At 43.5% G+C, this 14,441-nt stretch overlaps 1 protein-coding gene across 2 annotated transcripts in view; it reads left to right on the top strand.

Moving 5' to 3' along the window:
* Positions 1-253: 253 nt before the first annotated feature.
* The window catches only part of PITPNB (phosphatidylinositol transfer protein beta), a 61,385-nt gene continuing 47,197 nt past the window's right edge, over positions 254-14,441 (top strand). For both annotated transcript variants that reach the window (XM_055549397.1, XM_055549398.1), the window contains exons 1-3: positions 254-395; positions 5,210-5,240; positions 8,108-8,253. In XM_055549397.1, the coding sequence (XP_055405372.1) occupies positions 376-395; positions 5,210-5,240; positions 8,108-8,253 (197 nt within the window). In that variant the 5' untranslated portion in view covers positions 254-375. The remainder of the gene's footprint in view (positions 396-5,209; positions 5,241-8,107; positions 8,254-14,441) is intronic.

Below are 14,441 nucleotides of genomic sequence, written 5' to 3'. Positions count from 1 at the left end.
ACGACTTCACGGAACGGACTCGGAAAACTCACCAGAGAGCGCAGGCTGCACTGACCTCCCCTCCCTCGACAGAACCAGAGTGGAAACGCGAGCCGCCGCCAGGAGACAAGCCAGCACGCGCTGAGCCCGCGCAGCCGCAGACGAACCTTCGCGCGCCCAGGGCGGGGCGCGGGACTGGGGCGGGGCCAGCTCCTCGCGCGCTGACGCGACGGGTCGCGGCGGAAGGGTGTGGACGCGCAGGCGCCGCGGCGGCGGGGACGGCAGGGGGCGGGGCCGCGCAGGCGCTTTGAGAGGCGGTAGCGGCGGCGGCGGCGGCAGCGGCGGCGGTGGTGGTAGAGGTAGAGGCGGCGGCAGCTGTGAACGGGTTCCGGAAAGATGGTGCTGATTAAAGAATTGTGAGTGGGACCCGTAGGCGTGAGCGAGGTTCCGAGGCGGCAGCGGTGGGGGATCCATTGACTGAGAAGTGGCAGAATATTCCTAAGAAGGAGCGAACCGCGGGGCCGGCCGCTCCCTGCGCGCGCCCCCTCCCGCCGGCACGCGCCCCCGGCCCGCCTGAGGCCCCTCAGCGGAGCGCTGCCCGCTTCCCCAACCCCCAGCGCTGTTGCCGTGGTAACAGTGCCGCCCTCTCTCCCACCCCCACCCCCACCTCCAGGGGCGGAGGAGGCAGGGTCCCGGCCCGGGCGCGTGGCTCCGGCGGGCGCGGCGGGGAGTTTCCGCTGGGACCCGCCTTCTCCCCACCCCACCCCAGTCTGAGACTGGGCCCACCCGCAGCCGAAGCCCGAGGGTGCGGGGGAGACGCGGTGGGTCTGTGATTTGTCGTCCCCGGGGTGGAACTTGCCTGTAACCCGCGGGAGGTGGGCTTGCCAGCTAAAGGCTGCCCTGGTGGTCGGAGGCTCGAGGTGGGACGTAGGCGCCCCGAAGTTCCTGCAGGAGCTGGGAGTCGGGAAAAACCTGTCTTCGCTAGGAAGCGAAGCTCTCCCCATCCCGAGAGAGCCATCTCTCTCTGCTCTTGAGTCTCAGTTTCCACATCTTGAAGATGGGATGACACTCTGGGCTCCATGGACTTCCCCCGGGTTTAGATGAGGCGTTAACACGTGGTCGGTCGTATGGAAGGGTTCCCAGGTGCATCAGACCAACTAAGTGGTTTTGTTGAAAAGTTACGGCATTTCCTACCGGCAAGGACTGTGACTACTGATCGCAGGAAATCTGGTTGGCAGCGAGTGTTCCGCTGTCACAGCTGGTTCATGTCGGCCACTGTTTGGGCAACTGGGGATTTCTAGTGTGGCTCATTCTTGGGTGTTTCAAATGCTCTTTTCATTATAAACTTTTGAAATTTTTGGCTTAATTTACCTAATTCCAGACAGCTTATTTTTAGTGTTAGTTCAGATTTCTTTTTAAAAGTCACTCCTGTCGCTTCTCTGCTTAAAAATCTTCCGGACCCCCTTATCTCACTGAGAGTAAAAGCCAGCGCCTTTAGGATAGATACCCTGGGAGGTTTTAACCACTATTTTGTTCTGATTTCAGTTACAGCCCTTCCCTTGCCCTTTCCAAGCTCACAAGGTTTCTTTCTGTTCCTTCACTACTCCAGGAAAATAAGCTCAGTTCAGGGCCTTTCTGCTTGCTCTTGCCTCTGGGTGAAGAGCTCTACCCTCATTTTACTAATTCACGCCTTTTCAGGTCTTTGGTTAAATATCACTTTCTTGGAATCTCTTTCTGAAGATCCACTTGCAACCCGCACAGTTTGGTGTTTGCTTTTCCAGCTTCATTGTTCTTCATAGAGCTATCACCATCTAACGTGCTTCTCTGTTACTGGATGTATTCTCTCACTATACATAAACTCCATGAATTTGTCTATTTTGCTCACTCTCGTATTCCCAATTCTTGAAGTCTCTGGCACATAGTAAATGTTCAATAAATATTTGTTGAAGAAATGAATGAAACATTCTAACTTTAGTCCGTGACAGCAATCCTGAGAAAAGACAAGTTTTTAGTTAAAATTTTATTAAATTAAAAAAAAATTCTCTTCCATTTCATTTGTATAATGTAGCATGAAAGTGTTAGCTCATTTATTACTCTGAAATTTTTGTAGTGTCTGTAGTTGGCAGGTGTTATGACTTCTGGAGGAAATAAGAGAAAATTGACTTAGCCCAAGTCACACAGCAAGTAAGTTGCGGAACTAATTTTGGGTTGCAGATCTAGTAATTTTTCTTTTATTAGAGTTACTTCCTCCTTTCTCTAATGTGAATTGTATTCAGTAGGCCCCTTTGACAGTTACCGTGAGTAGTGTCAGGCTAAATCATGGAAAGCAATTCTCATTGGGAATTTGCACATTATGCTTTTTTGTGAATCATTACTTTCTTTATAAAAATTTTAATGTACTGAGATAACCAATGTTGAATTATGCTCAAGGTGTAATACTTTTTTCTGAAGGAATTCTCAGTCCACTCCTCACCTGTGTCTCCCCTAGATTTGATTTCCCTCCTAAAGTCTTCTTTTTTTGTCTGCCCCGTGTGGCTTGTGGGATCTTAGTTTCCTAACCTGGGATTGAACCTGGGCCCTTGGCAGTGGACACTCAGGGTCTTACCACAGGGCTGCCAGGGAATTCCCATTTTTCTCCTAGATTTTTTGAGGTCAGAGGCTGTTTCTTATTCAAGTATTCCTGGTATCCAGCATAGCATCTAGTTTAGCACACTGTAAGAACTCAGTGTTGTCTAATGAAAAAAATGATTGTTCCTACTCACCTGTCAGTTTTCTAAAATTGTCCTTGGTCAGGAGCAATGAATAGGTGGGTCATCCCTATGTAAGGCTGTTGGTAAACTGTAATATACTCTGGCAAATGTTTGTTGTCTTTAAAAATGCCAGCTATTTTTGACATGAATTAAAAGGTTAGAAATAACTTTTTCAGGATGGGGAGTTACCTTCAAGTTGTTATCTAAGCAGTAGGTGAAATTGCCATTAGGATAAAATCCTGGTTTTAAAGAACTAGTAGGTTGTGTGATTTGGAAAAGTATTTTCATAACAGTTTTCAGAGAAGTTTGAAAATTTTCTAAGTGCTGTAAAAGTTGAATATTGCGTTTAGAATAATAATGCAAAATTAAAGCCTGTTTCATATCTCTCTTACTTTTTCTTAAATCTTGAAGAAGTTACTTGACTCGTCATTCATTCAGAATGTCATAATCAGTCACTTTCATTTTGTGAAGTAAGTTTTCCCTATTAGTAAAATTATTCAGTGATTCTTGGTTTTGTGAAACTTAAGGGAAGTCTTTAACTGTTTCCTTTCTATTTGTTCCTTCGACTTCCTCTGCAGCCCAGCGTTCTGTGTGTGTGTGTGAGTGTGAGAGTGTGAGTCATGGATCCATGGACTGTAGCCCAAGTTCTCCTGTGTGTGTGTCTCAGTGTCAGTCATGGACCCATGGACTGAGTGTGAGAGTGTGAGTCATGGACTGTAGCCCTCCAGGCTCCTCAGAGTTCTCCTGTGTGTGTGTCGGTGTGTCGGTGTGAGTCATAGATCCGCAGAGAGCCCTCCAGGCTCCTCAGTACACGGAGCATCCTCCTTTGGGTCTTTGTTAATCCTTGCCCTGCCTCCCAAAAGATGGCTTTTTACCCCATCCTCCTGCTTCTCACTGTCTTTAAGCACCTAAGAGGACGTGTTAGCGATAGCTATGTTGCTTACTTTTTGAAACAACTTTCCAGAATTCTCTGTTGTTGAATAAATGTTATAGATTTCGTACCATTGTATTCCAGGCCCTGAAAGTATGCTCCCAACCTGTATCTTTGTCTTAATCTCCCAAAATAGGCTCCCAGCCTGTATCATAGTCTCCCCCGTCCACTGCACCTCTCCACCCAGGTTTATTTTCTGTTACTGAGATGGTGAGCATGTTAGTGTGTACCCCGAGAAGACAGCTGAAATACATGATTGGGTATTGGAAGGATTTTGTACAACAAGTTTATTCCTGATGAGAAGAAATTAGCAACCACCGTGACTTGAAGAACCTTCATTGTCTTTAGACGATCATTATCAGAATGACAGGGTGATGAGTGACCCCCAGTAGTCAAGGAGGAGGGGGGGATAACAGGAGATACGTGGTAGAGATTAAGGTGATGTGAGCACTCAAGCATCAGTGTTTGAGGAAGACTGAGGAGAGAGCAACAGATACAAAGTGCAGCTGAAGAGAAGTTGGAGTGAAGAAAACTATTGGGAATTTCCTGTAAAATGAAAATCGAGGTGAAGCCTGTGGTATTTTTTTCCTCTCCTTAAAGTAGAGTTAAAATAAGATTTTATGTGGCATTGCTGTGGTAGTTAGATGGTAGGAGGGAACAGTCTTAAGAATGACCAGGTTGGGCTGGCAGAGTGGGTGGGGTGGGGTGGGGAGTTGCCCTCTTGGACCATGAGACATTTGCTATTTGGGGATGGCCTTGGTTTTCAGACCTTCTTGTGGAACTAAGTATGAGAGCAGTTCCCTAAAAAATCTGGAGATAAAATGCAATATCCTGATATAAAATAATTCACAGAATTCTTTTTTGGAATTCATCTTTAGGAACATTATGTTTCTGTCCTAGTCTTCTTGTATGTACAGGAACAGACTCTTGGACAAGGTCAAACACAGCAACCTCATGGTGAATCTACACTGAAAGGGGTTGTATTTATCAGGTTCAAAGTATTTTCCATGGTAAAGTAAGTCTATAGGATGTTTTATGTGGTTTTTTCAATAAGACTGAGCAATAATTGGGAGGTAGGAAGCAGTTTTTGGAGGCATGCATTCGTGAGATGCAAGACATGAATTCTGTGAGAAAGTACCATAAAAACAAAATGCATAGTGTATAGATGGAGAATGAAACCATATTAAAAATTTCTTGAGGGCAGCCTGACCAGTCTACAAATGATACATCGTGTACCCTGCAATTTTCAGTGATGAGTTTCCTCTTGTTCCTTCACTCCTCACAAGAATCTCTGCAACCGCGTTTTGGGGTCCTGGTTAATGAGGGTGCTACATGCAAGTGATTGTTGAGAGTCAGCAGCGGGCAGTTTTATTCCCCCAGTTTAAAAACTCTTATTTGGATCTGTAGTCACTGCGAGGACCCTCTTCCATAAATGACATCTTGTCCTATGCTGTCATTACATTTAAAGCGAAAGGTCTTTTAATCGCAGAGATGAGTTTTAAAGCCAGCCACTTCGTGTGTAACGTTTGTTATCCTTTTGTCTTTTTAGCCGTGTGGTTCTGCCATGTTCGGTTCAGGAGGTAAGTCTTGCTTACATAGTTCATTTTGGTATGCTAATCTGAGGTCATATTTTCATTTCTCTTTACTTGGCCATATGTGACAGTGAGTTGTGACGTGTTAGAGATAATTAATTGTAAATGAATATCTGTCATTACCCTGGCTGCTTTTGGAAGAGTCTGAGGGCGCTGGCTAACCTGTCCGGTGCAGGGATTCTGTCGGCACTGTGTCAGAGAATGGAGGTTCCATCTGCAGCCTGGGCACTTCAGGGTTAAGTCACTGGCTGCTTGGAGAAACCGCCTACTTTACTGTTGGATATTTTAAACATTTCTTGTTACTTTCAACCAAAATCTGCTTTCCTGTAAAGTCTGCCTACTGTTTACAGTTTCTTCCACTTGAGCAGAAAGGGAAGGAAGGAAGCCTGTTCTCTCTTATCCATGGTGACCCTTCAGGGTAGCTACTGGCAGTTGTGTCTTCTCCCCTTGGCCCTTCGTCCCACCTTTTCTGGCTGCGCTCCCGAGGTCAAGCGTCCCCAGCACGTGCGTGTGGCCTGGCCTAATGGTGCCTCTGGGCTTCCTCACCGGCCCATTATTGGCCCTTCGTCCCGCCTTTTCTGCCTGCGCTCCCGAGGTCAAGCGTCTCCAGCACGTGCGTGTGGCCTGGCGTAACGGCGCCTCTGGGCTTCCTCGCCGGCCCATCGCTGCTGCGTGCGCTGTACTTGTTGCTCAGCCGAAAACCGTCTTCTGCACGGGAGCGCGAGAGGCCGTCGTCTCCCTCGACCAGCACGCGGTACAGAAAGGCATCACCTGTTTGGAAAGCTGCGTGTCTTGTGGACGCAGCTATCAGTAGTACAGCTAGGAATGAAGACAAAAGCAGAGACGGCTCCTGAGAAATCAAGGTCCACGGAGCAAAACCCACAAAGGCCTTGGGGTCCTCCTGCAACTTGCTCACAGCTTGTACTCCTCAGTTATCTGGGGCTCCTAGAGCTGAGACTCAATTGGAACCACTGGATTGGAAGTGGAACAAAACAAGCTGATAACCTAAGATGTGACAGCTGACAGAAGGCAGGCAGAAGAAAAAAAAATGCAGGAACTGAAAACGAGTAGCCGTCTGGCGCTGTTTCGTGTAGACTTGAACACAGCCACAAGTACCACAGGAGGGGCTGAGGTTTCAAATGTATTAGAACACTCAGATAAGCCAGGCACCCCAAATCTTTACGTATACAATTGTTTGAACTTGAATGTGGAAATTGACATTTGTTTTTCTTTTTTCTTTTTGTTTCAGCTAGTTGGATCAACTTGTTGAAATCTTTCTGGGTCTTGTTATTGTCACCCAGAATAATCTCAGCTTTTTGTTATATTCAGACTTAATATGCCTCCTGTCGTCGTTTAAGTTCTTAAAAATGAGAATGAAAGCCTAGTGTTATGTGACCAGTTATCATTCCATTAATAACATATTTTTGAACACTGTTGTTTCTGTGTAAATTTTTGTTACTGTGTTTCTAACCAAGATCAAGTTTATCCTCAGACGTAGAGACATTTTAATCCTATTTTTAAAATATGGCAGTGTTGAAAAGTGTATTTTGAAGGACTTAAGGATTGTAGCATTCCTGGACTAACCCTGGTGGTCTGTCATAAAAACCAGAAGAAAGAAGACAGCCCTTTCTGCAGTCTGAAATCTCTACAAAAACTGACTTTTGACATATTTAAGAAATCTGTTTGGTTCCAGCTTCCTAAACCTTTCCAAATTTGTGTGTGTGTGAGAATTAACCGTCAATATAGCATCATATTCCCATGGGCTTTTTTAGATAGGACTATTTGCTGAGCTTACAACCACCCTGACTTTTTGTTCTTCAAAATAAAATGTTAGTTTTGAATTACTAGTTTTTAGAGGTAGCCTTTCTTTGAAAATATGCTTTAAAAAAAAAAGAGGAAAAAAAAACATTTCTTCAGGCTCTCATCATTAGAAGGAAGAAATTGCTAGCCACATTTGAAGAGATTAGAGGTGGTGCCGTGATTGAGTCACTGAAACAAATTAGATTACAGGAACTTTGCTTTTTATCATCTGTTGGAACTGTTGGAAATTCCGGATGGGCATAGAATAGTGCTGTCCACTCACAGGTGTTGGTGCAAGCCGGTGAGAATTCTTATCCACTTTAAAGTGAAAGAGAAAGCACTATCAGCAATTTCTTGCCTTTTTATGGTAATATTTATTTATACTTTAAAACCAGTTTCCTTTTACTGGAGAACTTCACAGTTAACAATTGAGACCCTAGATACCCAGTACTGTTTCTGTTTAGGTGGACCAGAGCCAAATCAGGCAAGCACAGACATAAGCATGCAAAACAAGACCCCAGAGGGCTACTAGACTTTGCACTGTAGTGGTTCTTTGTATTTGCGGCTTTTATTGTCTCTTTATAGCCCTCCTCATTATTGAGAACAGTATTCTCATTGCTCAGCTTTCTTTTTTGGCAAAGAAGTAACAGATATATTCCTGTCATACCTTCTTTAGGATTTTGTGAAATAAAGTGAGATGTCATAGATGTGAAGATGATTTGGAAAATATGAATGTATATTTATTATTCAAAAAAAATGCATCTTGACATTGAAACAAGTGGATAGTATGTATTAAAGCACCAGAATATTTATAACTAACACTTTTCCTAAATAATGGAAATCTTGTAAACTATTACAGTTTCCTGAAGCTGTATGATCATCTGGTGTTCATCTCTCCACACATACTAATTTCTCATCTGAGTCATGTTTTCATGTGGGACCTATGTGCTCAGTGGTTGGGGTGTGCTTTTCTGTATCTGCAGAAAGATTTTAGCACAGGAAGTTTTTGCAGTTCCTGCTGACTTACTGAAGTTCTGTACTCTTTGATATTGCAGTATCAGGTTGGGCAGCTTTACTCTGTGGCAGAAGCCAGTAAGAATGAGACCGGTGGTGGAGAAGGAATTGAAGTCTTAAAGAATGAACCTTATGAAAAGGATGGAGAAAAGGGACAGTATACACACAAAATTTATCATCTAAAGAGGTAAGCAGGGTGTTCACATTTGGTGCTTAGTCATCATATTAAATAATCACACTTTGATTATCTATCCAGCCACATATTAAGCATGTAACTACCTAATTGACTATTGGGTGTCATTTTCATTGTGATAAGATGTTGCATTTTAATTTTTGAGAGCATTCCTCTCCTTTATTTTTAAACTATGAATTGATCTGTCTGCTTATTAAAGAAATTTAAACAGAAAATGATAAGTTAAAAACTTAGTACCCACCTCGTGTTATCACAAATCCATATCCCTAGAGAGAAACTAGAAACAACTTAATATTTGTTCCTGCAGATAATTTTCTACACATATCCAAAGAAATTTTTAAGAAACATAAAAATGTCACCTGTGTCACTTCTTGCTGTCCACAGCAAACGGGATCTACACCGCATGCACGGTTCTGCACTCTGCATTAATTTTCATCAGTGATACGTCGTGAGCATCCTTCCTTGTTGTTGTTATTTAATGCTGTTTCCTTATTTTCAAAGCTGAGTAAAACGTCTTGGTGTGGCCATAGCACAGTTTGCTTACCCATTCTCTAAACGATAAGTCGATTTAGGTGTTGAGGTATTTGCCTTCTTGTCTGTTGCAGGTAATGTCTCCGTGAAGGTGGCTGTGCATAAATCTGTACGCCATAGGCTCCTGTTTCTCTGCAAGGAGTTTGTTACAGTAGGATTGCTGGAAGTCCATGCTCTTTTAAAGTTTTGGTATTATTGCCAGATTGCCTTCCAAGAATTTGAGAGCATTTGTTTCCCCATAATTTTCTTTTTAATTTTTGCCAATGTGATGCACAGAAAATAGCCTCTTGTTTAAATTTGCATTTCTCTATCAGTGAAGTTAAATCTTCTTTCGTATTAACTGGCCCTTTGAATTCATTGTGTGACTTGACCGTTCAGATCCTTTGTTCATTGTTTTTGTCTCTTAGTTTGCAGTTCTCCTAAGTTTGGCAGTTTGATCTCTGTTTTCTTGTATAAATATTTTAAAATAGAAAATGCGTACTAATACTTACGTAAGGGCAGAAGATCAGTGATGGTTTTATGAGTGTCTTGTCAGTAGTCTCCAGTCTCCAGTTTATCAAAGGCAGAGGGAATCGCTCTGCACTTGGCTCTCTTCTCTTCATATTGATTCATGGTGGGGTTTTGTAGAGCCTTTTAAAGTTGTGGATGAGCTGTGATGATTCTTATTTTTCATAATTCTCTCAGTTTAAGGCGGTTGCTTTGTTTGTAATGACACATGAATATAAAGTGGGTCGTCACTTTGGAGAACCTTCAGTTTTACTTTGATGTTATCTTAGAACGCAGCATTTCTTTGCTTCTGCTGCAGGTTTGAGTGAGGGCAATAACTTTTGATTAATGAATTATCCAGAGACTGTTATTCATGGTTTCTTTAATTCATCAGCACCTTCAGTCAGTTCAGTCGCTCAGTCGTGTCCGACTCTTTGTGACCCCATGAATTGCAGCACGCCTGGCCTCCCTGTCCATCACCAACTACCAGACATTACTCAAACTCATGTCCATGGAATTGGTGATTCCATCCAGCCATCTCATCCTCTGTCGTCCCCTTCTCCTCCTGCCCCCAATCCCTCCCAGTATCAGAGTCTTTTCCAATGAGTCAACTCTTCTCATGAAGTGGCAAAAGTATTGGAGTTTCATCTTTAGCATCATTCTTTCCAAAGAACACTCAGGACTGATCTCCTTTAGAATGGATTGGTTGGATCTCCTTGCAGTCCAAGGGACTCTCAAGAGTCTTCTCCAACACCACAGTTCAAAAGCATCCGTTCTTCGGTGCTCAGCTTTCTTCACAGTCCAACTCTCACATCCATACATGACCACTGGAAAAACCATAGCCTTGAGACTAGACGGACCTTTGTTGGCAAAGTAATGTCTCTGCTTTTGAATATGCTGTCTAGGTTGGTCATAACTTTCCTTCCAAGGAGTAAGCGTCTTTTAATTTCATGGCTGCAGTCACCATCTGCAGTGATTTTGTAGCCCCCAAAAATAAAGTCTGCCACTGTTTCCACTGTTTCCCCATCAATTTGCCATGACGTGATGGGACCAGATGCCATGATCTTCGTTTTCTGAATGTTGAGCTTTAAGCCAACTTTTTCACTCTCCTCTTTCACTTTCATCAAGAGGCTTTTGAGTTCCTCTTCACTTTCTGCCATAAGGGTGGTGTCATCTGCATATCTGAGGTTATTGATATTTCTCCCGGCAATCTTGATTCCAGCTTGTGTTTCTTCCAGCCTATCATTTCTCACGAGGTACTCTGCGTGCAAGTTAAATAAGCAGGGTGACAATATACAGCCTTGACGTACTCCTTTTCCTATTTGAAACCAGTCTGTTGTTCCATGTCCACTTCTAACTGTTGCTTCCTGACCTGCATATAGGTTTCTCAAGAGGCAGGTCAGGTGGTCTGGTGTTCCCATCTCTTTCAGAATTTTCCACAGTTTATTGTGATCCACACAGTCAAAGGCTTTAGCATAGTCAATAAAGCAGAAATAGATGTTTTTCTCGAACTCTCTTGCTTTTTCGATGATCCAGCAGATGTGGCAATTTGATTTCTTGTTCCTCTGCCTTTTCTAAAACCAGCTTGAACATCTGGAAGTTTACGGTTCACATATTGCTGAAGCCTGGCTTGTAGAATCTTGAGCATTACTTTACTAGCATGTGAGATGAGTACAACTGTGCAGTAGTTTGAGCATTCTTTGGCATTGCCTTTCTTTGGGATTGGAATGAAAACTGACGTTTTCCAGTCCTGTGGCCACCGCTGAGTTTTCCAAATTTGCTAGCATATTGAGTGCAGCACTTTCACAGCATCATCTTTCAGGATTTGAAGTAGCTCAACTGGAATTCTGTGTCCTCCACTAGCTTTGTTCGTAGTGATGCTTTCTAAGGCCCACTTGACTTCACACTCCAGGATATCTGGCTCTAGGTGAGTGATCACACCATCATGATTATCTTGGCCGTGAAGATCTTTTTTGTACAGTTCTTCTGTGTATTCTTGCCACCTCTTCTTAATATCTTTTGCTTCTGTTAGGTCCATACCATTTCTGTCCTTTATTGTTCCCATCTTTGCATGAAATGTTCCCTTGGTATCTGTAATTTTCTTGAAGCGATCTCTAGTCTTTCCCATTCTGTTGTTTTCACCTTAGGTATATCTAAAAGTGTGCCTTTTGAGAAAATTTAGCATTCTTCATGGTGTAACCTATATAGTATTCATAGTATTGAATTTACTTATGTTTACTCAGTTTTACTTTTCTAGCACTTGACATTTACTCATTCACTGAATTTTACCAATACATAAAAAAAACCTCCCTTTATTATCACCAGTAAACTCTCTGGGGCGTCTAAAATAAACCAGAAAGTCTGATACAGGCCTTTGAGATGGGCCCTGCGTGGTCTGTCTGCTCCCTGCCCACCTCACCATGCTAGGCTTGTGTCCCTCTGTTCTTTCGTGGCCAGCCTTCGCCTTACTGGAGGCCTCCGCCTGGCCCTTTGGTCGTGCGGGTCCCTCTGCCCGCTCTGTGATCGCTGTCTCTGGATGATGCTGGCGCTCAGGTCCCCGCTGTAGTTCACTGAGCCTCCGTCGCCTCTGCTGAGTCCCTTTGCCTCACATGCTCACTCGCCCGTTGCCGTGTTCCTTACGCCCGTGGCACTTCAGGAACGCTACTTCTCTTTGCCTTTTGTTGTCTGCTGACCTATTTTCCGCTTCCCTCTTGGGAAGGTGAGCTCTGGGTAGGAATTGTCCCTGTTTGTACACCGTTGTTTACATGGTCCCTGGCACAGTGGACAGTCAGTAAATACTTGAGTGCATCAAGGTACGAGGCCTCTATTGTATGTAAGGTGTATTTCAGTTGATTTTAAAGTGAAAGATTACTTACTCAAGAAGACGTAAATTTTCCATTGGGGAAAGTGCCATTTGAAATGATTTGCCAAGGTATGATTTATCTCAGGAACAGGATTTTTTTTTTTAAAGTTGGCTCCTGCATCAGGAGAAGCTACGTGTGCCCTGTGGTCATTTATTATGTATTATTATAAATCATGTAAGCCCTCTGTTCTCTTCTCCCACTCTGACCAGGGTATCTTACTGCACAATACAAAGGTTCACAGCCATTACTACATCAAGTAATTGATGTAGTAATCAATTGATATTGATAACACAATTGATAAGACACTTCAGTTGAATTTTAACTTGGAGTTAAATATTCTTATTTTGTATTCAGAGATGGGGTGGGGGACGGCTGTGCACTGGCAAAGAACGTCTGGTGCAGCTGGGCGTGATCCTATGGCTGACGCTTAAACTCTGTGATCGAGGTGTGTTACCTTGAGGTAAGCACGGTCACAAATACTGGTTTATTGTGAGAGGACGTTTTGGGGCTAGTTTGGAGTAACAAGAGGATGAATGTCCTTTTTAGTTTGTTTTTGAAAGTCTAGCTCTGTTTTGTTAATTTGGCTACTATTTGTCCATTTTCTGAGACTAAGCTTCCAAAACAGAGTTTCCTGCAAATTGCTGAAGTGACTTCCTAAGTGACACTGAGGGGGAGAATGAGGTATATACTTTTCTCTTTGTATAAATGGCACCTTTGACTTGTCTTGTTAGAAATATATTGAAGTTGCCCTTGATGAAAATTATTCTCCTTTGAAATAGAATTGAAATTTTATTTATTTGTGCATTTCCCCTAAATGTAGTCAGTTCATGTTCTCATATTAAACATGAAAAGCCAGTAAACTTGAAACAAAACTAGTTCAAAGGTTTGCTCATTTTTTTGTTATAGTTGTTCAGTTGCCAAATTGTGTCCAACTCTTTGCTACCCTGTGGGCTGCAGCATGCCAGGCTCCCCTGTCCTTTACTGTCTCCTGGAGTTTGCTCATCATATTCATGTCTTTTGAGTCAGTGATTTTATCTAATGATCTCATCCTCTGGTGCCCTCTTCTTTTGCCTTCAATCTTTCCCAGCATAAGGGTCTTTTCCATTGAGTCAGCTCTCCACATCAGGTGGCCAAAGTATTGGAGCTTCAGCTTCAGCAACAGTCCTTGCAATGAATGTTCAGGACTGGTTTCCTTTAGGATGGACTGGTTGGATCTCCTTGCAGTCCAAGGGACTCTCAAGAGTCTTCTCCAACACCACAGTTGAAAAGCATCAGTTCTTTGGCGCTCAGCTTTCTTTATAGTCCAGCTCTCACACCTGCACATGACTACTGGGAAAACCACAGCCTGGACTATACAGATCTTTGTCTGCAAAGTGATGTCTCTGCTTTTTAATATGCATTCTATGTTTGTGATAGCTTTCCTTCCAAGGAGCAAGAGTCTTTAATTTCATGGATGTAGTCACCGACTGCGGTGATTTTTGGAACCTGAGAAAATAAAATCTGCCACTGTTTCCACTTTTCCCCCGTCTATTTGCCATGAAGTGATGGGACCAGATGCCATGATCTCAGTTTTTTGAATGTTGAGTTCCAAGCCAGCTTTTTCAGTGTCCACTTTCACACTCATCAAGAGGCTCTTTTAGTTCCCTCTTCACTTTCTGCCATTAAAGTGATGCCATCTGCATATCTGAGGTTGTTGATATTTCTTCTGCTGCTGCTGCTGCTGCTGCTGCTAAATCATTTCAGTCGTGTCCAACTCTGTGCGACCCCATAGACAGCAGCCCACCAGGCTCCCCTGTCCCTGGGATTCTCCAGGCAAGAACACTGGAGTGGGTTGCCATTTCCTTCTCCAATGCATGAAAGTGAAAAGTGAAATTGAAGTCGCTCAGTCGTGTCCGACTCTTAGCGACCCCATGGACTACAGCCCACCAGGCTCCTCCACCCATGGGATTTTCCAGGCAAGAGTACTGGAGTGGGCTGCCATTGTCTTCTCCAGATATTTCTCCTGGCAATCTTGATTCCAGCTTGGGATTCATCCAGCCTGGCATTTCATGTGATGTACTCTGTATATAAATTAAATAAGCAAGGTGACAATACATATCCTTGATGTACTCCTTTCCCAGTTTGAACCAGTCTCTTGTTCCATGTCTGGTACTGACTGTTGGTTCTTCACCCATATACAGGTTTCTCAGGAGACAGGTAAGGTGGTCTGGTATTCCCATCTCTTGATGAATTTTCCACAGTTGTTGTGATCCATACATTCAAATGCTTTAATGTAGTCAGTGAAGCAGAAGTAGATGTTTT

The sequence above is a fragment of the Bubalus kerabau genome, chromosome 16 (genome assembly GCF_029407905.1).
Source record: "Bubalus kerabau isolate K-KA32 ecotype Philippines breed swamp buffalo chromosome 16, PCC_UOA_SB_1v2, whole genome shotgun sequence".
In the NCBI taxonomy this organism is placed as follows: domain Eukaryota; kingdom Metazoa; phylum Chordata; class Mammalia; order Artiodactyla; family Bovidae; genus Bubalus; species Bubalus kerabau.
The sequence above is the reverse complement of the archived record's forward strand: the minus strand, read 5'-3'. Positions and strand labels throughout refer to the sequence as shown.